The 27,348-nt window shown below is 43.5% G+C and overlaps 1 protein-coding gene across 3 annotated transcripts in view; it reads right to left on the reverse strand.

Annotated features, from left to right (window-relative positions):
* MSRA (methionine sulfoxide reductase A) overlaps nt 1–27,348 on the reverse strand; it is a 236,901-nt gene that overhangs the window by 63,751 nt on the left and 145,802 nt on the right. For all 3 annotated transcript variants that reach the window (XM_036380690.2, XM_036380688.2, XM_036380692.2), the window contains one exon: nt 17,278–17,384. In XM_036380690.2, coding sequence (XP_036236583.1) covers nt 17,278–17,384 — 107 coding nt within the window. The remainder of the gene's footprint in view (nt 1–17,277; nt 17,385–27,348) is intronic.

Below are 27,348 nucleotides of genomic sequence, written 5' to 3' on the forward strand. Positions count from 1 at the left end.
ATAGTGGGACACACAAAACATAGGGCCCAGGAAATTGAATATTGATCAACTGGCTCCCCCAGTTAATCTATAAATTCATAATGGCCGGGCACAGGATGCAGTACAATGGTTTAATGTAGTCACAGCTTTTTTTTTTTTTTTTTATATGGGGAAAAATTGAGAAGAAATTAGTTCATAAAATAGTAGCACTCTGTAGTGATGGAGCCACAAGTCTGGAAAACCTCCTCCCATGTTATCCAGCTGAGTTTCCTGCCACTGGAAGCTCACATCCATCCTTTCATGAACTTTGCATGCCCTGTTGCATAAATTGTCAGATTTCTCACCTCTTCTGTTCTGTTTGGGCAGCTGTTCCTGAGCCCAGCTGCTCTAATGATTATAAAACAACAGATTTCCAATCCTAAACATAAAGATGGGCAATTTATACCCACCTGGATTCTTCACCCTGAACAGCTTTTCCCCCTCTTCCTGAAATTTAATTTTACTATTTCTAAAAAAAAAAAAAAACAAAAAAAAAAAACAAAAAAAAAAAATTTCCTTGCTCAGCTTGTTTGCTAGGTAACAAATCACAGTCTTTTTGTGCTCAGTACTTCCATGTTCCCTGATCAGCCCATTCCTCAGTTCTACAGAAAACATTTCAGCCAACAGATCCCAGATTTACCCAGTGTCACCCAGTGCCTCACAGTGCCACCCACAAGTGTCCCCAGGTCACAGAATCACAGAATGGTTTGAGTTAGAATGAACCTTAAAAGCTCATCCGGTCCAACCCCCCTACCATGGGCAGGGCACCTTCCACTGGACCATCCAATGGTCCTTGTCTGCTTGGATAATTGAGAATCTCCAACCACCAGATTTATGGGGTTTTTTTGCCAAATATTCCATCAGTTTTCTCAGCAGGAATGAAGACATCCATCTGCATGAGGTGGGTATTGTAGGAGTATTCCTTGATTTCATCACAATTCAAGGAACCAGTGTAAGTCCTCTTCATTCCCAGAAGTAATTCCATGGAATGACTTCATTCATCCTGGAAAACCGAGTGTGCTGAGTCATCCATCAGTCCCTGAGGTCCAGAAGAGCAGCTGGGCTCACATCCAAGCAGCCAGACCCTGCTGCTCCCAAGGGTCTGGTCCCGCTGGAACTGCCTCTTGGGAAATATCCCCTTGCCACCCTCAGCCCTCTCCTGGGCTTTGGGGCTCCTAAGGCTAAAACCATGTCAGGGACCACTCCAACAGCTGAGGAGTGTGCTCAGGGCAGGGCAGCACCTGGGCCCAGCACACCAAGGTCAGCCTGGCTTCCACCTGGACCCATAACAGAGAATAAACCAGGCCAAACTGGGGTCCAGTAACTGCAGCTCGCCCCATGACCCAGTTCTGTATGATTCCTCAGCAGAGAGATCTGCTGGAAAACTGGAGATTGGATTCCGTTGCTCAAATTCAGATTTGCTTTGATGTCCATCCGCTGTTCCAGAAGCTCACAGGACTTCTCCAGATCCTTTCACCCTACACAGCCCCACATGAATGGCACAGATATCCTGAAGAGTCACACATTGCACCAGGGGCTATATCAGGCAACCAAATTTTTCCTCGACCATCCCCTACAGAATTCTCAAGCCATCGGATATTTCTGTTCAAGTTTTAGAAACTGGAGTAGCTCATCCAGGGTGGATCAGCACAGGCACATACTGGGCAGTTGTACAGGAAAAAGGTTTGGGAGTTCTACCTCAAGGCTCTACTAACCCAACCCAAAGAGGGAAGATGGCCAGAGAAAGAAGAATGAGAACAGCCATGGAGAAAGAAAAAAAAGCCAGCAGGGAGGTGAGGGCCATGATGGAGCTGCTGGAGAAACTCCAGAGGAGTCCACGGAGATGCTCCAAGGCTGTGGAGCCCCTCTGCTCTGGAGCCAGGCTGGGAGAGCTGGGGGTGCTCACCTGGAGAAGAGAAGGAGCCAGGGAGAGCTCAGAGCCCCTTCCAGGGCCTAAAGGGGCTCCAGGAGAGCTGGAGAGGGACTGGGGACAAGGCATGCAGAGACAGGACAAGGGAGAATTGCCTCCCACTGCCAGAGTGCAGGGATAGATGGAAGGAATTCCTGGCTGTGAGGGTGGAGAAGCCCTGGCACAGGGTGCCCAGAGAAGCTGTGGCTGCCCCTGGATCCCTGGAAGGGTCCAAGGCCAGGCTGGAGGGGCCTTGGATCACCCTATGATGGTGGAAGATGTTCTTGCCCATGGCAGGGGGTTGGAATGGGATGGGCTTTAATGTTCCTTCCAATCTAAACCATTCCATAATTGTAAGATAATTAGCAACAATTAAGGCTTCACTAAAAGTGAAGTCACTGGACTTTTTCCCCTCCATGCAGGGTTACAAAACCACACTAGAAACAAAACCTGCTGACCATGATATACTTTGTGCTTTTTTGCTCAGAGATTGAATTATTTCATTTTTGTCTTTTCTAGCATGGGCAAATTCCAAAAGGACAAGTTGAAATGGAAAAACACTCCCTCCGTGGCTTTTTTTTTTTTTTTTTTTGCAGGCTGCATTTTTCCATTGACCCAGCAGCATTAATAAACATTGCAGAGCTTTCTGAGGGGAAGATTTCCCATCCCCTCTGTGCTCTACCTCATTACCTTTTCATTTTGTTTTGTTTGCTTCCTCCTGTCAGGATAAACACGAGGCACTGTCAGGCAAACAGCAGGTCGGGGGATGACATTTTTTAATGTTCACAGAACAACCTGACCTCCTGCTCACAGCCACTAAAAGGGAAAGAAGGAAACCCCCTGTTTTAAGTCCTAAATGCTAACGAGGTCCTCTATTTCATTTGTTTCTCCTTCCCAGCAACACTAATTTCAAGTTGCACCACTGACTCAATTAGCAAAATGTTGAATTTGGTGAGACTTTGTATAATAAAATGTCCCAGTAACAAAAAGGAACCCAGCAGTGGTTTGGTGTCAGTAACTAAATCCATTTTAATGGGCTATTTTAATTAAACAATTAAATTAATGATGGCCTCTGCACAATGATGAATTACACAATTTAATAGATCATTGCTACGCGCTAATCCCTTTTTTAATATTATCTTCTAACATTGATCCACGCATAGACACACAAGTCATAAACTAAACTCAAGTAAGAAAAACAAACAATGGGTGCAAAAGGGCCAAATAATGGAAAATGTGGGATGATCTTAGTTCAAAAAAAAAAAAAAACTAAACCATTTTCAGTTGAGGTTATGGCAATTATTCACCATTATGGGATAATGGAAACCAGGTGGAATCTACAGTGCCCTCCATGAGGGGTTCAGGTTGGATATCAGGAGGAATTTCGTCATGGAAAGGGTTGGTAAACACTGGAAGGGGCTGCCCAGGGAGCCATCCTGGAGGTGTCCAGGGAAGGTCTGGATGTGGCACTCGGTGCTCTGGGCTGAGTGACAAACTGGGCATCAGTCACAGCCTGGACTCAGTGGCCTTGAAGGTCCTTCCCACCCTCAATATTCTGTGAGGGGGAGGACCCAGATAATTTTATCATTTTTAAGGAAATCTAACTTTTTTTTTTATTTGCTATGTTTAGAAGGCAAGGGTAGGATTTAAAGATTGGAAGTGGTGACATTGGAGGTTTTTTTCTGACTTAAATGTTCTGTGATTCTGCATGTGATTTACCCAACACCTCGAGGGATTCAAGTCAGAGCTGAGCCAGTCTAGAGGCTGCAAAGCCTTTCTGCTCACAGGAAAAAAGGGGAAAAAAGGTGTTTATAAGGACTGCTATTGACAAATAGAAATGGAATGTCTTAGGGATGGCTGGGATTGCCATGCAACTGGAAGAGGGTCCATAAAACACATGGGAACCTGAGCAAGACTGGGGGTAAAACAGGAAAACAAGCAGCACCTTGATGGGAAACAGCCATAAATACTAGGGATTGTGGCAAAGGATCTTCTTGTGCCCTAGCCTTCCATAAAAAATCCAGTTTGCCATAGTTTTCCATTAAAAAGTCCCATTTGGGCTGTTTCAGAACTGCAGCACAGCTCCACAGACACCAGACTCCAACTGATTTTAGAGGATTTATTTATCATGTCATTGACAACTACTGAGGCTGAGGGGATCTGAGGTCTGGCTTGCTGATAAAGAATCCAGGAAAGATTATACAGGATTAAATGGGAATAAGTGACAAAATGGAACGAAAAAAAAAAAGATGCAAGGTGCAAACACAGCTGGATAATTAAATCACACCAAGTACATCAGGAATGCTGAAGATGTAAAATATTCTTCACAGAAGATGAAACATTTGGCTTTAGAATCCTGGAATTCCAAGGATTACAGGAAATTGAATAAAAACCACTTACAAATGAAAATAAATAAAAGAAGCATGGACCTGAAAAGAACATGTTCATCTGCCACAAAGAGAGCTCTTCAGAGTTCTCTAAAGTACACCCAGCACCAAACTCCCCTCACCCAGGCAGGACCTGTCTGTCTGGAGATGTGTCAGAGCTCAGGACACACAGCACACACGGGCACAGGAGGCACAACCTTCATCCCTGGCAACCTGTCACCTCCCAGGTGTTGGGACAAGATGATCTTTAGGGTCCCTGCCAACCCAAACCTCTCCATGATTTCATGATTTACCAAGTTCATTATAATTTGTGGATCCCAGCTCCCGCTGGCTTCATCTCCCACGAAGAAACTGCTCTAAAACAGATTTATCTTTGCAATGGTGTGGCATAATGACATTATGGAATCACATGATGGTTAAGGGTGGAAAAGCCCTTGAAGATCACTGAGTCCAACCATTCCCAGCACTGCCAAGGCCACCACTCATCCATGTCCCCACGTGCCACATCCACATGGCTTTTGAATCCCTCCAAGGATGAGGACTCCCAACACTGCCCTGGGCAGCTATGCCAGGGCTGGACAGCACTTTCCATGGAGGAGTTGTTGCTAAAATCCTTATCCTGATTCCATTCTACAAAGAATGTTTAAAAATGAAGAAGTGGGCTCTGTATTTTAGTCAACTCCCTTTTAGCTGAAGTTGAGAATCCTGGCTCAGAATCCTGGTGTTTGTACCTGAGGGGACAGAGGAGTGAAGATGCCCCAGACAATGTGGCAGGATGCTAATTCAGGCTTCCTAATGAATTCAGAACCAGAGCAAATCAAAGAAGAACTGCATTTAAAATAAGCAAAAAAAAAAATCAAAAAAAACCAAAAAAAAGCACAGCTACAGGTGTAGATTGTGAACTTGCATTATCCTCCCTTGTTTAAAAAAATGACATGGTAATTCTAATGACAAACTCTGTTATAAATAGACACCTAATTACAATATCTTGGGTCTGGCATCTGCATTTTCACCACCTTAAAGGCAGAAGCCGAGGAGGGTTCGCTGCAAACTGGAGACCTGAACAAGACAAAAGGAAATGTGAAGTTCAACCAAACCCAAAATCTGCTGCTTTTCACACCCTTCATTTCACTGCTGGCCTGCAGGTTCTTTTCCCAGGAGAAGGAAGGAAATGACCCTGGAATGTCCTGGCAGCTGCCACCCATGGGAGCCCCTCTCCCAAAACATCCCAGCCCTCTGACCAAGGGAGAAGGGACATCCTACACCTGACTTTGGTCACTTGGAGCATTTTTTTTCCTCCCCTTCCTCCTAGTCCATGGGTCCAGTGGCTCCAGCAGCTACCATAGAAACCAAAGTGCTGCTCTGCAGCACAAGGAGCAGATGTCACACACGGAGCAGCAGAAATGGGAGTGTGGGGAGGGGGTGGATGCAGGAGGAGGAGGAGGAGGTGAAGGAGGAGGAGGAGGAGGGAAAGCAGCATCACACATTCAGAATGAAATGTTCCCACCAGAGGGAGTGAGTCATTCCTGAAGTAAAGTGCAAAGCTGCAGGATTTTTTTTCCCCGCTGCTCTCAATGCACATCTGCAAACACAGGCATACAAATCTCCACCCTTTGCTGGATGCAGAGGGAATGGAGCAGCAAAGGATGAGGAGCAGGTGGGGGTACTTAATGCCTTCTTTGCTTCATTCTTTAACAGTCAGACCAGTTGTTCTCCAGAGAGAAACAGGGTGCAGAATGAATCCTGTAATCCAAGGCTGTCATCAACCTGCTACAAGCCCGTGGGGTGGGATGGGATCCACCCAGAGATGCTGAAGGAGCTGCCAGAAGCACCCCCTGAGCCACATTCCATCATTTCCCAACATCCTGGCAAACCAGGGAGATTCCAATCCACTGGAAGGCAGCAAATGTGACTCCCATCACACGAGCGGACACAGAGCCATCGCTTGTGGATGGTGAATCCATCACACAGGACAACAGGAAATGGCCTCAAGATGCACCAGGGGGGTTTAGATTGGATATTAGGAATAATTTCTTTCCCAAAAAGGTTGCCCAGCCCCGGCACAGCTGCCCAGGGCAGTGGTGGAGTCTCCTCATTCCTGGAGGGATTTAAAATCCATGTGGATGTGGCACTTGGGGACATGGGTCAATGGTGGCCTTGGCAGAGCTGGGATGGTTGGACTTGATGATCTCTGAGGGCTTTTCCAACCTAAACAATCCCATGATTTCATGATTCTAAACAATCCTGCTTTTGCCTCTTGCACAGGTGCTTGATTCCCTCGTGCTCTGCTCTCTGATGATCACTGTGATTTCCTCATGATGTAAATTAATGCCTGACCTATCCCAAGTATCTCAGACAGAATTATGCTGTCATTTCCAAATTGCCCTTTAGAGCTTTTTCCCTTCCTCTCTTTCCAGGACAGTGCAGAAATACAACTTTGTATGAAGCCAACATATATTAAACAGGGATTTTACATCAAAAAGTCACTCAGTTTTTAAGAGCAGCAAGCCATAACACATTATTATTATATATATACATTTGTAAATTCTTTGCTAATTCAAAATAAAATATAATAACAACCAGTTTGGAGCCATGTTTGATTTCCTTTCATTTTACTGTTCAAAATTCATCTCTTTGCCCCAAGGGTTGGAGGGACAGGACACAGGGAATGGCTTCCCAGTGCCAGAGGGCAGGGAGAGATGGGATATTGGGAAGGAATTCCTGGTTCTGAGGGTGGAGAGGCCCTGGCACAGGGTGCCCAGAGAAGCTGTGGCTGCCCCTGGATCCCTGGAAGTGTCCAAGGCCAGGCTGGATGGGGGCTTGGAGCAACCTGGAACACCTGGGAGGTGTCCCTGCTCATGATCCTTAAGGTCCCTTCCAACCAAACCATTCTAGAATTCCATGATAAATCGCAAATAAATGGGATGGAAGAATTGCCAAGCCCTCCTTCAGCTGGAGTGTGGGATGAATTCACAATTCCACACAAACTACAACAGCAGAAAATTATAAAAACCTGATATCTGCTTCTCCAGATTGTAAATATTTCAATGACAACCCAACATCTACGAGTGTCCTCCCCAAAACTCACCTGGGGAATGTTCATTTGGGAAATGCCCAACCCCTGCTTCCCACAGCAAAACACAGAAAGCACAGAATCCTCTTTTGGTCATCATTTATAAACCCCAGCAGGATAGTTCTGCCGTATCTGATCCATGAAACTATGCTCCAGGAACCACACAAATATGGACAAATAACTGAAATTACAGAAAACCTGATGGTTTGTGTGGCACAAAGAGAAGGGGAAAGCCCTTGCAGAGGAGCTCGAGCCCACTAGAGGGCAATGAAAGAAATCAGGATTTCTCCAACCCTGGAAATCCCCCTAATTTCGCACTGAAGGTTTTTCCTGTGATAATAGATCACGGGATAATGGGGAAATATATTTCCTAGGATTGTTGGCACATAAAATAGCAGCCACATACATACAACGGCAGGAAGAGCTGGATGAAAAATCACCACCCAGATTATAATTAGCTGATTGAGATAAAAATAAAAAATATTACAGAAAATAAAATGATGATGATGATGATGATGATGTTAAAAGTGCACATTTGTGTATGTGTGTGTGGAGAAGGGGGAGCGATGCTACAATCCTCCACTGCAATTTTACAACTCCTCTTTTTTTTTCCCATAATTTTTCTTTGGGTGTTTTTAATCTCCACAAAACTTCATTGGTTTGGGCTGAAAGTCATCATTGCTGGAGAAACCTGATTTTTTTAAATTTCTAGGACAGCCACTCAGCTATTTGTGACAAATACAACGGTGTTTATTAAATACCTAATAAATAAATATACAAATTTAATTATTGCATTTTCCATATTTAAAAAAATATCTAGGTTATCTAAAAATATCTAGAAAATATCTTTAAAGAGTGCAAAAACCTTTAAGTTTGGGTGTCCTTCAGCATGAAGCACTGGCCAATAAAGCCAAATTTGTCTAAGTTTTTAGCTTTTTAAGGAAAATGTGGGTTTCACATAGTTAATCGATGATTAATATTGAAAATTTTAGAAAAGGGAATGAGAACCAGTTCCATGAGCACTTCAAATGGGAAAATAAGACAACACAAACAACACTGGGCCAATTTGTACATGGGTAAAAAGAAAAAAAATAAAACTAAACTAAACAAACAAACAAAAAAATCCACCCCCCCCAAAAGAGAAATAACATTCAAATGATAGGGAATATAATTAGTGCCAATCAATGTTTTTGTAGAAAACAGGTCAAATATAAACCCAACATCTGTCTGTGATGCTATTACAAGTTCAGCTGACACAGGAAAATTTGCAGATCCAATGCAGTGAATATTTTGTGTTTGGTTAAGTATCATTAAATTATTTTAATTTAAAAAAGAAGTGCAAAAAAAGTGCAAAAAAATTAGGGAATAAAAACTGGATTAAGATGGACTTTCACCAGGATTGTTGTGAATTGCAGTGATCAAGGCTTAGAAATAATTTTAAAATTAGTGCTGGTACAACTGGGAGATCACATGAAGGTCAGAGTTACTATCCTGGACCACTGAGATCATTGGAATGGAGTTAAATCTCAAATTGCCTCCATGGCTCCTCTGAAAAAATCCAAAATTCCACCTTCACCCATTGTCTGGATACAGCTCTTCCTCCTGCCCTTCTCCACCACCTCACAAAGGGTCTTGATGTGTAAAAGAGTTTTTTCTTCTGGGAACACCTTTAAATACAACTCCTTTAAAACTTGAAAGAGACCTGGTTTAACCAAGACAACTAAAAATAACCAAAGCACAGGAGAAAGGAGAAGCCACAATGGAAATACATTAACCCCAAAAATCCACAGCAGGCTGCTTGCTCAGGGAAAGGTCAGGATTAAAAACTGGATTTAACACTGGGGCTTGAAGCAGGGATTCACTGAAAGTGATTTCTCAGACTTTGATGACTCTTCCTGCACAAAACTCCATGGCTCTGCCCTAGAAGGTAGCTTGGGATGCTCTAGGCAGCAGGAATAGGAAATATATTTTGTCCACTTTATGTTGGGTAGTTGGATTCACTTTCAGAGCCAGAGAGTAAATGACACCTAATAAGTGTCAGCTGGAAAAAATACAAGTTTGTCTTTGGCTGCAAAGATGAAAAAATAGGGAAGGTTTTTCAGAAACACAGGCCTAAGGGGAAAAAAGTAGAAAATCTGAGGATTGAGGAAAATGTGGGAGAAAAGGATGAGGGACAACATCAAATGACAGAAAATTCTTCCCTGTGAGGGTGGTGAGGCCCTGGCACAGGGTGTCCAGAGAAGCTGTGGCTGCCCCTGGATCCCTGGAAGTGTCCAAGGCCAGGCTGGACAGGGCTTGGGGCAACCTGGAGTAGTGGAAGATGTCTCTGCCCATGGCAAGGGTGGGAATGGGATGAGCTTTTAGATCCCTTCCAACCCAAACTGTTCTGGGACCCTGTGATTCCATGATAAAACAAAAGGAAAGACCAGCCTACAGGAGATCTGTGGAAGTTAATAAAAGAGAAAAAAAAACGCTTGATGGAAAAAGATCACAAGATCAAACCAGACATGATAATGTTGCTGGCTAAAGCATCCTCTGATTTCTCCTTCCAGGAAGTATTGATTTATTTTCCCCAAAGCTGAAAGTTCTCTTTGATGTACACTTCATATAGAAAATAAAACACACAACCCTGTGACAGTTCTTTGGGCAACAAAAATACTGAGAGGCTCAAAACTCTGAGGCCAGATTTTCATCTCAATTGCATTACTGGGAATCCAAAGTAATTCCATGGATTTAAATGGTGTTGCTCTGGATTTGCAGCTTATGGATGATCTGCACTGGGTCCTCTGAGGGAATCTTGAGACATCAGCTGGAAAACAACTTCAGCAGACATGAATTGTCAACACAATTGGCTATCAACCATCTGGTTATCAAATCATGGGCACCTGAGTGTTTAAGTGGACCCTCCTCTGTCCATATTCAGAGGCCTGAGCAGGATATTTTATAAATGTTGAGTATCTGCCATTTCCACATGAGAGCTTTGTGGAACTCAGAACTTCCTGAAGTGTCATCATGCTCAGATACATTTTTTGTTTTCAGAGTGTTTCAGAGTTGGGTAAACAGTGGGAAAGTGTTCCATGAGCATTCATTTGAATCCTGGCTCAGGCACACTTCCCTGAGAAGATGAGGTTTGAGGAGTGTTCTTGGATCCCACAGCTCAGCACTAGGGGTAAACAAACTGTTTGGAGAGCAGAAATAATGCTCCCATGCTCATTAGAAATGTCACTTTAAAAAAAGCTTTTTCCTGATTTTTTTAATTTGTATGGAAACCTCAAACCAGGCCAATCTCTCTCCCCCTCTCAGCCCATGCAGAGATCCCCACTTCAAATCTTATCCTTCTCCTGGACATGGATGGATCCAAAGGGCAGAGCAGAATTAAGACACAACATTTTCACATATGATGAGACTGAACACATCTGGAGATGATTCCTCAGGTTTATTTCCTGGAAAAGTTTCCATAGGTCAGTTTTAAGGGCTGTGTTTAACCCAAAGAGAACAAGAACAGCACCAGCTAACGACCATCATGTTCCTTTTACTTTGACCTTTTTCTACTTTATCCTGTCCTCCCCCTAACTAATCTCTCAGTTAAACTAAACTAAACTCCTTGAGAGCTTCCTGAAGAGAAAGAAATTCCATCCTATTCCCTGTAAATCCTGTGTTCACTTAAACCACCATTATTAAGGTCATGATCACATTTAAGCACCTGACATTTAATATGCTTGTGACACTTTCAGAATGCTGCAATAGATGCATAATCAAGATCAAGAAATTCAAAAGCCTGGACTAGAAGCTCTTCAGAAGGATCCCAGATACCACTGAATTATGTTAGAGAACATTTCCAGGCTGATGGGAAGGGATTTAACCTCTGTGTTGGCATCTGTGCACATTCCAATCCTTTTCCTTGGCACTGGGATGACCCAGGAGAGCTGTGCCCAACTGGAGGCCAGGTCGCACAGGGCAGAACCCCTCAAACAACAGCTCAGCCCTTTAAAATCTTCATTTTCTGAAGAAACATGAGGATCTGCCCTGGAGATTGAGAATTTCTCTGCCTAAGGACATGAAAATGGGATGTCTACACAAATCCAGCATGTTTTTACATTAATGGCAGGCAGAACAGGGCAAGCCACACAAAGCAGGAAATGTTTTATTTACAACCCACTCTTAAAGTCAAATCCATTTGATATTTACATTAGTTTATTACAGGGCAATTTCTAGCATTAGTTTAAATGTCCAATATAAACTTCACATTCCCAGTGCAATAAAGCAAATGGCTCCTTCGGTGACCCCCATGACCTCCCAGATGAAAAAATGATTGCAAAATACAAAGTCTGGTTTCATCCTGCTCTTCCTGGTTCTAAATCCAAATACAGGATAACCTGCATTTGCAACAGTCAAAGGGCCAAATGAAATGCCTGGCCTTTATCAAGTGAAGATAATAAATGCAGAATTGGAAGCTATATAAAAAAAAAAAATCTTGCCTTTCTCAGCATTAATAGAAACAAGCACCATGTGCTGCATTCCTGGGGAACAGGAAGAGTAGAAGGATGCACTCAGCATGGGATGGTGGCACTTCTCTCCTTCAGGGAATGCCCCTGGATCCCTGGAAGTGTCCAAGGCCAGGTTGGACAGGGCTTGGAGCAACCTGGGATTGTGGGAGGTGTCCCTGCCCATGGCAGGGGGTGGAATGAAATGGGCTTTAAGGAATCCACCACCTCCCTGGGAAGCCCCTTCCAACATCTAATCACCTTTTTCATGAAGAAATTTTTCCTGATGTCCAAACTAAACCTCCCCTGGCACAGCTTGAGGCCGTTCCCTCTCCTCCTGTCCCTGTTCCCTGGGAGCAGAGCCCGACCCCCCTGGCTGTCCCCTCCTGTCAGGGAGTTGTGCAGAGCCACAAGGGCCCCCCTGAGCCTCCTTTTCTGCAGGCTGAGCCCCTTTCCCAGCTCCCTCAGCCCCTCCTGGTGCTCCAGCCCCTTCCCCAGCTCCTGTTCCCTTCCCTGGACACTCTCCAGCCCCTCAATGTCCCTCTTGTCCCAGAGCTGTCCCCAGCACTGGAGGTGCCCCAGCAGTGCCAGCACAGGGGATGGGCACTGCCCAGGTCCTGCTGCCACCCCAGAGCTGCCACTTTGGCCTCTTGCCCACCTGGGCACACCTGGCTCATGTCAGCAGCACCCCCAGGACCCTTTCCAGCCCCTCTGCCCCAGCCTGGAGCTGCAGGGGGCAGGTGTCACCAAGTGCAGCATCATTCCCCAGCACTCCCTGTGCCCAGCCATCACCAGTTCTCACCCCAGCCCAGAGGGAACCTGCCCAGGCCATGGCTGCTGGATTTTCCAGGGATAAACCATGGGAGATGCTGTCAAAGGCTTTGCTGAAGTCCAGGTAGAGACACATCCACAAGTTCATCCTAAATTCATGCCATTAATGCTTTTATCTTGCTGCCACTGTCTTCAAGAAATGGATTAGGATTAGTTTTGAGAGATTTCCCCAATTTGAGGTGCTCGAATTTTATCAGAGTGGCAAAGTCAAATTTTCTGCAGTTACAGTAACATGAAAAGAGTTCACAAGTGCTCGCACAAAACCTCCTCATCCATAGCCAAATGTAGCTTTCTCCAAGAGGCATGAACATACAAAGGGTATCTCTGCAGCACAGAAAAGTGATTACAACCCAAAGAATGGCTCAGCTTATCAGATCAGCTTTGCTTGTCTCCACAAGAGCCACCACCATCAATCAGGACTCAAGTCGTTGCCATTCACAGCAGAGTGAAGCAGAGATAATTTGACACATAAAGCTCTGAATTAGACATAATTTGAAGAGGAGTAAGCAGGTGTTATTTTTTTATTGACTATTGTATTGCTTTAATAAAAACAATCTCATTTCAAAGGAGCTATTTAACTTCTCCCAGCCAAAAATCACATGAAAAACCATCTCCCAGGCAAAGCCTGTTCTGAATTCACACAGCAGTCAGATAAAACACAGATGAAGGTTGCAAATTCCCACTGCCAGGCATTCCTTCATGGAATTAACCACTCAGAACTGCAGATCTCAGAGGTCTGTAAACAGCCCTGCCTCCAGCTTTGACAAGTACAATCCTGACCACTTCACCTCCTTGCAGGTTGCTGCTCCAAAGCTCATTGCTTTTGGAATGCTTTAGGAAACTCCAGCTTTTCAATCTCTTTCCTTGATACCAAATGTAAAGGTCCTATTTTTGCACCTGAGGGTTTTGCTTGTTTGTTCCCACATCATATCACAGAAAGGTGATGGAAGCTTCCCAGTGTCTGCTGTGCTGCAGGGATTGCTGCATCTTCTGCTAATTCATTGTGTTCCTTATCCCATGGAATTCATCCACCCAAAACCTCTGCTCTGGGGCCAGGCTGGGAGAGCTGAAGGTGTTCACATGGAGAACAGAAGGATCCAGAGAGAGCTCAGAGCCCCTTCCAGGGCCTAAAGGGGCTCCAGGAGAGCTGGAGAGGGACTGGGGACAATGGATGGACAGGACAGGACACAGGGAATGGCTTCCCACTGCCAGAGGGCAGGGTTAGATGGGATATTGGGAAGGAATTCCTGGCTCTGAGGGTGGTGAGGCCCTGGAATTGAATTCCCAGAGAAGCTGTGGCTGCCCCTGGGTCCCTGGAAGTGTCCAAGGCCAGGCTGGATTGGCTTGGATCAGCCTGGGATAGTGGGAGGTGTCCCTGACCATGGCCCATGGATGATTTTTAAGGTCCCTTCTAACCCAAACCATTCTGTAATTCCCTGCAGGGGAGGCACTCAGTGTATTCTTGCAGCCTTACAAGCCAGTGCTAGTGCTTGACAAAACAACTGCAAGGTCTGACTCTGAAAAAAAGAAAAGAATACAAACTTCTTCCCACCCTGATTTCATTCTCTGGATTACAATTGCCTCGATAATTCATTTGAAAACTAAACCCAGCTGAGCAACTGTCTTGAAAATTGAGTAACCTCAGGTTCACCTGTATTAAAAAACCTCAGCTTCAGGCAAAGCTGCTCATTCACAGTGATTTCACCAAGGCCTGGCCCTCATTTGATGTTTTTCTGATTACAGTTCCATTGTGTCACCGTTTAGCAGCAGCACTATTGTATTACAGTCTGTCACCAGCAGCTGACTCTGACTCCTGCACTCAGCTCCCTCAGCAGCTCCAGCCCCATGGCTGGATGTGAATTCAGTGCTCTACTGCCACTTCTCAGCTCTCAAAGCAGCTGCAGGAATCAGCAATAAGTTCCACAACTTAAAATAGATGGGACCTTGCAGGCAACCTGGGCTCGGGGCACCCCGAGGGTCTCACTCACAGCCTGGTAATAAATCTGATTATTGTCACTTAAATTGAATCTCAGCATCACTGAGGTTGGAAAAGCCTTCCAAGATAATTGAATCCAAGCATCCCCCAGCACTGCCAAGGCCACCACTGATCCATGTCCCCAACTGCCACATCCACACAGCTTTTAAGTCCCTCCAGGAATGGTGAATCCACCACTGACCTGGGAAACCCATTCTAATGCTTTCTCACCCTTTCTGTGAAGAATTTTTCCCTAATATCCAGTCTAGACCCCAACTTGGCACAGCCTGAGGCCATTCCCTCTCCTCCTGTCCCTGTTCCCTGGGAGCAGAGCCCGACCCCCCTGGCTGTCCCCTCCTGTCAGTAGTTGTGCAGAGCCACAAGGTCCCCCTGAGCCTCCTTTTCTCCAGGCTGAGCCCCTTTCCCAGCTCCCTCAGCCCCTCCTGGTGCTCCAGCCCCTTCCCCAGCTCCATTCCCTTCCCTGGATACCAGAAGCCAGTTAGGAAAAAACCCCAAACCTCATCTAGCAAACCCATCATTTTCTGGTTGAAGGCCATTTTTAGGGCTCTTTCAGCCCCTCAGTTCAAACCACATCTAAGAGCACATGCACAATTATTCAGTGAACAAAAAAATAAATGACATTTTATTTCTCTTCCTTTTCAGTGCCAAAAAATGCTGGAGTCACCCATGCACACTGCAGTTATTGTAATATTTGTTAGTCCTTCCTCCCTTGCTGCAGGCAGCACTGCTTATCACAGAAAAAACTGTGCCATTCCCACATTTTTATCCATGATTATCTGGCATGTGTCACTGCCAGAAAAAGCTTGATATTTATTTAAAATTGCTGCAATATAAGGAAAGTGGCTGTATTACATTTACATTAAAATAATGGAATGCACAGCATTTAATATGAAAAGGGATTCCTGAACAAATTGTTTGCTCAGTGTGTTTCCCACACAACCATTCCACTGCTCCTGCAATACCCCAGTAGATAATATTGGAGATATTGTTGTTAATAATACATGGGAAACACACATCCCTGAGGAATTTCAGTGCATATTTGCTGGGTTTCCTTAGCTGGCAACACCGTCCCTTCCTTCCCCACTTCAGTGCAAAAACAAACTCTACATGTGCTCACTTACAGTTGTGCCTAATTATATAAATGTACTAATTACACACACTTTTCAAAGTAGGTAAATTTTAAATGGTACCATTAAGGAAATCTATTTGATGATGGAAATTTCTGTAATATCATATTGCAATCTCACACATGGCAATTTTGCTCTCATGTCAGTATTTATTTAATGACAAATAACAGCAGAGGATAATAGAGTTGGGAAAGCAAATTAAAGCTGTAAGATTTGCAGGGTGATGTTGGTCAGCAGATGCTAAAGGAAAGGAATAAAAAGAATTTGGAAAAGCAGTGGATCTGTGGTAAATAATGAGTAAAAAGAAGTTTGGAATGATAAATGTCTTCCAAAACCACCAGATAAACACCTGCAAGGGTGACTTACCCCCCTCAGAAACAAATATAAGTCATTGAGCACTTCATTTACACACACAGATGTCAGATCTGGAAATCACTTACCGGCAGTCCTGAGCACCTCTTTGCACTCAAAATAATTCCAATTGCAAGTAGGATCCAGTCCTAGGAGCTCACCCAGTCATACCCACACTGGTAAAAAAAATCTGCTGCCTTTTGAGACCTTCTGGCTGATGTAAATAGAGCTTTTTACTTTTCACACCAAATATTCACCCAGATTCCTGGTTCTTTAACATAACACCTGTGAGGTGATTGTATAACTAAATATAATGAACAGTGATTGTCTTTTGGTACTACTTAAGTTTACTGCCCTGATGTCCCAGGTGAGTGGGGGTTTTTTCATATAAATTAGAATAATTTAATATTTTTCTGCTGCAGAATCTGGATTTTGCAGAGCACTGGGCAGCACCACAGTGCAACAACACTGCAGGATACTAATCCCTCTGCCTTTACTTAAGTAACAAAGTGGCAGGAAAGAGACAGAATGCATTCTCCCCAGAAAACAGAGGAAAACTCAGTGTAAGAAAGGGAATTGGTTGATGTTCTCTCACACAAATCCTTGTGTCACAACAAATGCTCTCAGTAAGTCAGACAAGACATTTATGGAAAGGCTTGATAGAAGTATCTCATAAGCATCAGGTGGGTGATCTGAGTTATCCAGCTCAGTTATTGATCAGCAATGTTCAGGAACTCTTGGATCTGGGATTTTGGGTTCACCCTTCAGGGTTTGGGGTCCAGAGAAGCTTGAATAGCTTTAAGTTCACAGATTTCTGTTCTGCTGAACCCACACTAAATAAATCTGTAGAAGAGACTCAAAATATTTCTGCACAAGGAGCTATTTCTCTTTCTGCATGGTTATAAAATTACTCACACCAAAAAAAAAAAATCCTAAAAGTTGGAATTTAAAGCAACTATGATGCAAGTTGGGCATTGGACTGAGGAGCTGCAACATCCGCACGGAGAGTGCAACGCACAGGGAGTGTGATTTTGTGTTAATTGGTGACATCTGTACCTTGTGCTCACAGCTGAAGCCATTCCACCCCCTGCCCAGTGTTACCTTCTGATATTCTTCCTTGGATCTCAGGGCAGCTTCCATCTGCTCCTGGGAGAAGGTGTAGATGGCCGAGCGGTACTGAGTGCCGACGTCGTTCCCCTGACGCATCCCTGGGGGGACACAAGGCAGGGGGATCAGCTTCCCTCCTTCCCTGGGGGCTGGGAGAAATCCAGAACCCCCCATTCCAGAGAATCCCAGCATGGGTTGGGTTGGGTTGGGTTGGGTTGATTGGGTTGGGTTGGGTTGAGTTGGGTTGGGCTGGGTTGGGCTGGATTGGGTTGGGTTGGGTTGAGTTGGGTTGGGTTGAGTTGGGTTGCGTTGGGTTGGGTTGAGTTGGGTTGCATTGGGTTGGGCTGGGTTGAGTTGGGTTGGGTTGGATTGGGTTGAGTTGGGTTGGGTTGGGTTAGGTTGGGTTGGGCTGGATTGGATTGCGTTGGGTTGGGTTAGGAGAGACCTTAAAGTTCATCTCATTCCAACCCCTTGCCATGGGAAACTTCCCAGTAAATTCAGCACAGTTTCTGCCATGCACACTCAGCAAGGAGCATTAGGGAGTCCAAGTCTTTGGCTAAAGGTCCTGAAAGGATTCAATGCTGATACCTCCTTTTAAATGTCATGGAAATGAAATATGAGCCTTTTATGGTTTTGTTCCATCACACAATAGTCAAATACAGATGTCAAACCCTAAATAATTAATCTGCAGTCACTGTAATCATGGTGCTCTTAAAAAACCCTGATTTTGGACCATGCAAATGGTTACCAAAAAAAATGTTGATTTTATCAAGTGCTCATAATCTTTCTTGTGGTGTGGGAATACAACTTAATGGGAGAGAGGTACAAAATACTTTTGGAGAAAAATAGTTATTTTTGGGACAGGCTGCCCAGAGAGCCTGTGGACTCCCCATCCCTGAAGGAGTTCAAGACCAGGCTGGATGGGAAATTTTGGCACCAGGATTTTGTGATATTTCTGCTGATACGTGTAACCCCTTCAAAAGACCTGATGTATGAAGTCATTCATGTACAAATTTGAAATATAAGGGATGGATTCTCCCTGAAAACCTACAAAACACTGGGCCAAAGCAGAGAGGGCACAACTGTCCCCTCACAAGACCAGCCCAGATTTGGTTTGGCACTCCAGTCCTGGGAAGTCACTGCTCATTCCCTTTCCCACTCCCACTCCCATTCCCATTCTCTCCAGCCAGCTTTGCTGTGGATCATTCCCTAAACTCAAATAACAGCCTCAGAGCAGCTTTAGCATCAAGAATTCTCTGGACATGCACTTCTGCAGCTACATTGGCAGCTTTGTTACCACTGCCTTTCTCCCCTTCTTCCCAATTCTGTGTTCAAGAACCTGACTTTATGCTTTGCTGGAATAAAATGTGTTAATTTTGACTTTGCTTAAGAAACTCCAACTTTTTCACTCTCCAAGTTCATCCACACCAGCAGACAGAGTCCTCCCAAAAAGCTGCAATCCAAGACAAATTGGAAATCATCAGGATTGGTGTTAGGATTGCCACCAGGCTGCAGAAGCCCCTCTGAGGATTCCCATCAAGTGTCAGGATTGTGGAGATGAAATGGAAAAGGAAATGGATGTCCTGATACCCCCCCTGGCAAAGGACAGAGGGTGGAGAAAGAGCCTGTGGTACTGGAGGGAAAAAATGCCATCAGCTCACTACTCCTCATTAAATCATGGATTTATCCCTCTTAGACTCCCCAGGGCAACAAAAAAAAAATATTAAGGGAAATACAATAAACAAACAAAAACTGCCTGAAATATTCATGAAAAACAAGACACAAAAATATTTTAAAATATGTATAAGGACAAAAATTCCATTCAATGACCAACAGTTACATGAAAGAATCTAATTCCAAAACATCTTCTGGAGTTTTCTGATGATTTGGGTTATTTTTTAGCTGTTAAAATGTATTATTACAATAAAAGCAATAACAATGTTCTTCATCAATACTTAATAGTGGCAAGTGCCACCAGAGGATATTTTGCTCATTCCTTTGGAAGTCCTTCCAGGGTGGCAGGAAGCTCTGGTAAAGCCAATTTGGGATAAAATGAGGACAGGCCAGGAAAGCTTTAATTTTGCCAGAATATGTTAATGCTGATTGATGCTTGAGCTTAAGCATTAACATTCTGCAAATCTATTTATTGCTTAACAAACTGTTTAACAACCAACTAGGGAGGAGATTACAAAAATCTCTCTAAATGGAGGATCACTACAGAGGGTGCTGGTTTCCAGCATGAATTTAGGAGTGTAAGTTTGGTATGAGCTCACATGCACAGTGCTCTGAGTGAAAAAATCAGATTATTTAATATCTGCACGTGCCACCATGACATAGTATCTAGGACCCAGTCAGCTTAATTAATTTATTGAAGAGAAGGTTAAGAGGAGAACTTACTCTAAATTAAAAATACATTTCTAGAGGAGAAAAAAAAAAAAAAACAGGGAAATGAGGCTCTTCAGTCTTGCCAAAGTGGTTTAACTTGGAAGGGCAATTGAAAGCCAAAGTATCCAAAATCCAGGTGGGAAATAAGACAACATCCAAGCAACAAAGAGCATTTATCTCTTGAACAATGCACCCAAAGCCACATTCCATTCCTGAGGGCTTCTCTTCAAGGAAATACATTTTCACAGAATCATAAAACAGTTTGGGTTGGAAGGGACCTTAAAGATGACCCAGTGCCATCCCCTGCCATGAGCAAAACCTGCCAGTTTAGGGATAGTTTTTAGGGTAGCTCCAGTAAATCAATCTTTTCCTCAGGGATAATAGGGAAATCTGTCAGTAGGACCTGAACCTTCCTTTCGTTCAGGACTGAGATGAAAAACAGGTTCCTTCTTAAAGCTGGAACATCTGAATTTCTTAAAGAAAATTTATTAACCCTGAGGAATCAGAGAATCACTGAGGGTGGAAAAGGCCTCAGAGATCACCAAGTCCAACCATCCCCCAGCACTGCCAAGGCCACCACTGACCCATGTCCCCGGGTGCCACATCCACATAGATTTTAAATTCCTCCAGGGATGGGGACTCCACCACTGCCCTGGGCAGCTGTGCCAGGGCTGGACAATTCTTTCCATGAAGGAATTGTTCTCATCTAGATCTACTTTAGTAATATCAGTGGGGCAAGACAGAGACTGGAAAAGGTAAACCCTGTGTCCCTGACCAGGGGATCAGGAACACATCCAGCAGGAACAGGAATAAGAGAGAGAAAAGCAGAGAGAAAAGCAGAGAATTTGCACCTCTCTGGCAAAAGACAAAAACATGTGGGGTTTGGATATGGTTGTGTGGTGCCAAAGTATGAAAAAGTCGAAAATCCAACAGCCCAGATCCTGTGTGAGCACTGGGCTGTCACTGTAAGCTCTTGTCTCTGGAGAGCCAGAGTAGATGAGGGAGCTCCAAATGTGTTCAGATGTTGGGCATGGATCATATTCAGGAATTTCCCTCTGGCTGACCAAAGCATCTCAGCAGAGCTCAGCCCTGACCACTCTGGAGAACACAAAATGTCCTCACTGTGCCAGCAGAGCCCAGAGCACCAATTAACCACAAAAAGCCCTCAAGAGCTGAGCTCTGATGTATATGAAATGGAAATTTGTTGTGAGAGGATGGTGGCTGGAGAGAAGAGGGCTGTGATGAGCTCCCAGATTCTGTCAAAGGAACAGTTCCCAGGTTGAAACTGCCATGGAATATAAACACACTGCCACTGGGAAAGCTGATATTTGCCCAAGTGTAGATAATAGGCAAAGAAATGGCTCTAAAAATCCCTTTCTTGCCAACACTTTGGTGTCTTCTGATGCACCTGGGTAGGAATGACTTAGTTTTTGTCTTCTTCACATTCTTTGGCATCAAAGCAATGAATTCTGTCTCTCCTTTGGTTTGAATGACAGGTATATGGACTGTAATATGGAATCCCCATCCCTGGAAGTGCCCAAGGCCAGGCTGGATAGGGCTTGGAGCAGTCTGGGATAGTGGAAGGTGTCTCTGCTCAAGGGCAAGGGGTGGAATGAGATGATCTTTAAGTCTGTTCCAACCCAAACCATTCTGTGACTTTCTGATTAATAAAAAATCATATTTCCTAGTACTGTTTTTTTTTCTTTAGAAACTGCAAACAAGCAGATTTGATTCCAAAAAGCCGATGTTTAATACATTACCTACAGAAAGCTAAAGCAAAAGACACTTTATTTCATTGGCTAAATCAAGGAATTCTTTCAAAGACTCAACCCTCTAATGACTTGAAAGTAACACTTATACACCACTCCTTATCTTCCCTCCATTTAAAAATAATAAAAAAAAGGTAATGGCATCATCCGTCAACTTTGCTATTCTCGGAGGATCCCAGGCATAATGGAGATAAATGGCTGAGGTCTCTTCGACTCTTCTCTGCCATCCAGTGAAATTTTAAAGGGCAGTTCATAGCTCTTATTTTTATCATAATTTTTCCTGTGATTTATAGACTTTCCTGCAGCTGTCACTTATTTTCTTATACCTGCAGCAACCTGAGATACAGATTGGTCATTTTCTTCTCCCCAATCAATCCTTGCTGAGTTAGGACTAATAAAACTCCTTCTTGCAGCTCATCATATCATTATTTAGTAAAAATCAATGGCACCATGTCAGCCTGGCTTGATGTCATCACTCACTCTAATGATTACATCCATACAGCTTAAAAGTTGCCAGGGGAAAGTAAAACTCTTTATGGCACATGATTAAAGGAGAAAAATGTTAATAAGAAAGAATTTCGTTACAGTGTTGTGCATTGAGAGTTCTGGATGATTTTCAAGGTGCCGTGGTGCAGGAAGTATAAATTAAATAGAAAATAGTTTCTTCAGGAGGTTTAAAAGAATTAATGAGCTTGTACATAATAAAGAGAAGTTTTGCACTGTCAACAAGGTTTAGAAAGTTTTCAGTATACACAGTTTTTAGTGTCAAGGAGGAAACACTAGTTTTGGTCCTCTTTTGGCACTAAAAGATTTTTGAAGTCTTTTCCAACCCAAACCATTCCATGATTCACATAGCAGGGGCAATACTGCTCCTCTAACACTTCAAATATTTTATACATATTTTTAAAAACTAGAAATTCTCCAGGAAGACTTGGTTTAGAAGAAAAGTTTCCTGTATATTCATTATTTATTAATTCCCTCAGATATAACAATGTATAAATGCATTTTTGAATGCTCTTTGACCTTTGAAGGAAGTGCATCATCAACCTGAACCCAGAAAAAAACCCTCACAGGTTTGTTTTGGATGAGTGCAACAAACCTCAAGTGTTAACTCAGGTATCACTGGCAGGCGAAAGTGTTAATCCATTTCTAATTATTAATTGAAATTTCATATTTACCAGTAGTGCACAGAACAGATGAATAGAACAGTGAATTATGCACATAAATCATCCTTAATGGCACTAAACTTATTGTAGGGGACTTTTGCTTTAATCAAACTTGAACTTCACTTTAATCAAAAGTTAAATGATCGGGTTTAGACAGGATTTTAGACATTTTCTGCCATAAATAGGCATTAGGCTTTTTCAGAGGTACTTTCTCTTAAAACCCTATCTGGGAGCTGGATGAACCTCAGCCTGCTGGTGAAATTCCAGAGGAAACCACAAAGATGCTCCAAAGGCTGGAGCCCCTCTGGATCCAGGCTGGGAGAGCTGGGAATATCTAGCCTGGAGAAGGATCCAGGGAGAGCTCAGAGCCCCTTCCAGAGCCTAAAGGGGCTCCAGGAGAGCTGGAGAGGGACTGGGGACAAGGGATGGAGGACAGGACACAGGGAATGGCTTCCCACTGCCAGAGGGCAGGGATAGAGGGATTTAGGAAGGAATTCTTGGCTGTGAGGGTGGGGAAGCCCTGGCACAGGGTGCCCAGAGAAGCTGTGGCTGCCCCTGGATCCCTGAAAGTGTCCAAGGTCAGGCACAGGGCTTGGATCAACCTGGGATAGTGGAAGGTGTCCCTGCCCATGGAGGGTGCAGGGGGGTTTGACAGTTTTTAAGGTCCCTTCCAACTCAGATAATTCCATGATTCTATGAATATGGGAAGGGAATTAAATTTTTATCCATATTTATTGGTGAAGCTGGAACTGAGGTTTGGTTTAGGCAACCAAAACTGACCAAACACTGATGCCTCATTTGAGTCAACTGTGTTGACCAGCTCTTCCCACACCAGTGGGAGCTGAATCCCTCCATGCCCATGGAAACATCTAAATTTAAGTGGATTTAGCTCAGCCTTTATTGCTCCTGGCTGTGTGGCTGTGCTGGTGAGACAAGCCTGCCTGGAGATCCTGATAGCCTGCAATCCCAAATAAAATGCATGCAGCAGGGATGTGTGGAAGAGGAGGACACAACAGAGGGCAGAAATGAGCTCCACATTCTCTAACTGCTGGAAAACAGGGATAATACCCAAAAGCATCTGATATGGCAAAGGCACTTCTGTTTGGGCACCAGAATTGGGCCCTCATTGCTGATTTTCTTCAGGGCTTAACTTTGCTGTGATGTTACCAAAACCTGGACAACAACTGATGATGGGGAAAAATATAATTAAGAAATGCAGGGATTCAGACTAGTTACCACATGGGCTCAGCTATGGAACCAGACAGATTTGCTGTTGTTTTCTCCATGTGCCTTCTCCTTTCTCTTCGTTTATCTGCTGTTCATTAGTGCCTTGCCACAATTTAGGCATTTGCCAGCACTACGAATCCAAACCCACTCTGATCCACCAGGTGCTGTTGCAATAGTAATAAAAATAATTAGTGATAATAAAAGTAATAGTGTTGTCATTTGCTTTTATCAGCAGATAAGCTCATGGGACACTGCTCTCTCAAAACACAGACAAGTGTGCTCTTATAAATATGCACAAGGAAATTGCAGGCAGAGAAAAACAGTCATTCATTGAAAATATTGTTGTTCAGAAGAGAGTCAGCTTTGACCTCTTGTACCTAATTATACACGAAAACAAAGATTAAAAGCCTACTAATAATCACCATAAACTATGATTAATGATGCCACGCTTCAGTGCCTCAGATTTCCAGACCCAAGTACAGTAAATTCACTATTATTTGAAGAATAAAACAATGTTTGGTATCTCTTTGTTTTGACTTCATCTATTGTTTTCCTTGCCTAAGGATTAGGAACAATCCATCAAAAAAATCTGCAGAAAAAGACTTTCTAAGGTTGCCCTCTCCTAATTCTACAAACACATGAAAATTTAGATGCTGTTATTCCCACCACATACCCCTTGGCTTCATGGATAGAACCACGGCATCATGGAATGGTTTGGGTTGGAAAGGACCTTTAAAGATCGTCTCATTCTTATATCACAGAGTCACAGAATATTCTGAGTTGGAAGGGACCCATACGATATTTTAATTTATATATATATATATATATATATATATATATATCCAGCATATCCAGTATAAACCTCACCTCCCTCAGGTGGATTCATGTTTCCCACAGTGTCAGAGTTTTAATTTTCAGTAGTTCTGGGGGAATGGTCCATATATCCTTGTCAGGTATAAAATAAAGAACCTAAAAGCAGTTGAACAAGGATTTCAGAGCCCAGAAGGACTTTTGCCCTTGAGCCAGAATTGATTCAGCAGCACTCACTTCAAAATGCAAAGTGTTCAGCCCACCTCAGCAAACCACTGTTCTCCTTAATAATCCCCTTATTAAGAAAGATGCAGGGAAAACATCATCTCCTAAACTGCAAATATAGGTCAGGAAAAGTCTATTCTAATTTATATGGATAAGAAGAGTCTAACGTGCAAATTAGGGCACAGCAGCTGAAATTCCTGGGGATGCAAAGCAGCCTAATAACACCAATTTATTTTTAATGCCTGTTTACTCCTGGAGAAACACAAAGAGTGGAAACAACAAAACACAAGATTTCAGTTCAGGAAGGAGATGAAGCTGCATTCCCAAAGTACAACTCTGACAAAGACTTTGCTACTTTAAAAAAAAAACCACAGACCACAGGTATTTTGGAGGTGGTTTTGGGCAGGGGATTAAATTCATAGTTGGTGGGATGAATCACCATCAATCAACTGTCCCGCCACTGGGATTTCATTGGAAAGAGCAAGGAATTAGAAGAAGACAACAGAAAGACTCCTATCAAACAGCCCAGTTCTACTCTTGAGTGTCCATCCCTGCAGGAACCACCTCACATTTGTCTTTATTGTGTCCTGGCACATCGATTTCCATGGCTTTTGTTAATTTATCAACATAGGGCTGTGCTTTATTCACTTCCTTCAAGAGCCTCCCAGCAATGTCTGTACCACTGATTTAATTAGCATCCTCTTCACTGTATCCTCCGAGTCATTAATGAAAATATTGAGGAGTATTGGACCAAGAATGGCTCCCTGAGGGGCTGGTAATTCTATTTTGAATATATTAAATATGCTTGGTGACAATAGATTTTGTATTTCTACTGGTTTTTGTTACACCTTGTAATAATGCTGAGACCATCAAGGCTCTTTATAACGTTTGAAATATATGACAAAGGTGCTTTAATCTGAGACTCACAAATCTCACTCAAATTATAAAGGGAAGCGAGTTACAAAAATGTAAAGGCAAAACATAAAAATGGTTACATTTTACAGGGAGTGATTATTTTTTTCCCTTTAATCTCCAAATGGAGTTCCAGGCCTGTAGCAGAATACCAAATGTTGGTTTAGGGTGGCTGCAGCGTTTTTTATGTGTACAGCTGTTCTTCCACTGGTATAAGTAGACACATCTGCTCATTAGCAACACAATGTCATTTCTAGTGTCTAATTTTAATTATTTGCAGATGATAGATTCCTTATGCAATGTCTAAAAAAAGTACAGGCCTTCAAAGCTGGGGAGAAATAAATATCCCCTCTGCAAGCAAACTGGGTCAGCACAACAAAAAGCAGATATTAATCTGGAGAACTCCTGTATCAGCACCAAGGCTAAATGCCAGCGTGTTTGGAAGGTCACAGGGAGGAGAAATGGCTCCTACATTTCTTCTTTATCATGGATACGCAAGACATATGGACTGAGAGATGTTCTGAACAAGTCTGGCAGGTGATGAGTTTGTTGTAGGACAGATGGTCCTCAACTGCTGGAAAAACATCAGCCCTGCTTACATTTCCTGCACAAACACAGGCAAGATAAGGGCTTGTCCCTGACAGGAAAGAGGGGAATGAGATGCCCTACAATGACTTTGGTTCTCTGGGTGTTCACAAAGGATCCACAAGGCTGGAGTGGAAATTCCAGCAGCCCCTGAGTAGCAGTGGTCACAGGTTTGTCCTTCACCCCATGGTCAGTGACCAAAACTGTGGAGTGCTGGCTTCCTCTCTGCCACTAACTCAAAAATGCAAACAGAAAGGCAGAAGGAATGAAAAATGATGGGATTTGTGGACAACAGGCACTCAGCACAAGGAATTGTGGCCATACCTGAGTTGTTTCCTGTGGGCTGGGAATGATTGGGTACTTTTGAGGAATGTGGGGAGCAGAACTACCCAAACAAGCATCGGATTTGGACTGTGCTCAGGAAAGAACAGAGCTGAAGGAGGCAAGTGGATTTTTCATTTCTCCCAAACACGTTTTCACAGCATCACAGAATGGTTTGGGTTCAACCGGACCTTAAAGATTATCTTGTTCCATCTCCTGCCATGGACTGGGACACTTTCCACTAGACCAGGCTGCTCTTAAAATAAATTAGTTTTGTTGTCTGCTTGACTTTTGTACAGACCATGAAAGCAAGAAGGAGCCTTTCTTTAAAGTCACCTTGAACTGGCTGAAATCCCCGACAGATAAAGCACTTCACCCACACACAGGTCAGAAGAACTTCAAGATTAAAGCCCTTTACAGGACTCACATTTGCACCACATCACTCTTCTCTGGTATCAGATTGATTTTTCCAAAGGTCTGGAGAAATAGTTTCTGACACCCCACAAAGAGCAGCCAAACTTCCTGATCTGATCCAACATGACACATTCCTCCCCAACCAGGAGCACAGCAGCAGGGTTTGGAATTGGCTCAGGCACTGCAGGTCAGTGTTGATGCCAGGAGGGTTGATCCCACCAGCATCCCTGCTCCTGGCAATTTAAATCCTG

Source organism: Molothrus ater, chromosome 3 (genome assembly GCF_012460135.2).
Source record: "Molothrus ater isolate BHLD 08-10-18 breed brown headed cowbird chromosome 3, BPBGC_Mater_1.1, whole genome shotgun sequence".
Classification (NCBI taxonomy): domain Eukaryota; kingdom Metazoa; phylum Chordata; class Aves; order Passeriformes; family Icteridae; genus Molothrus; species Molothrus ater.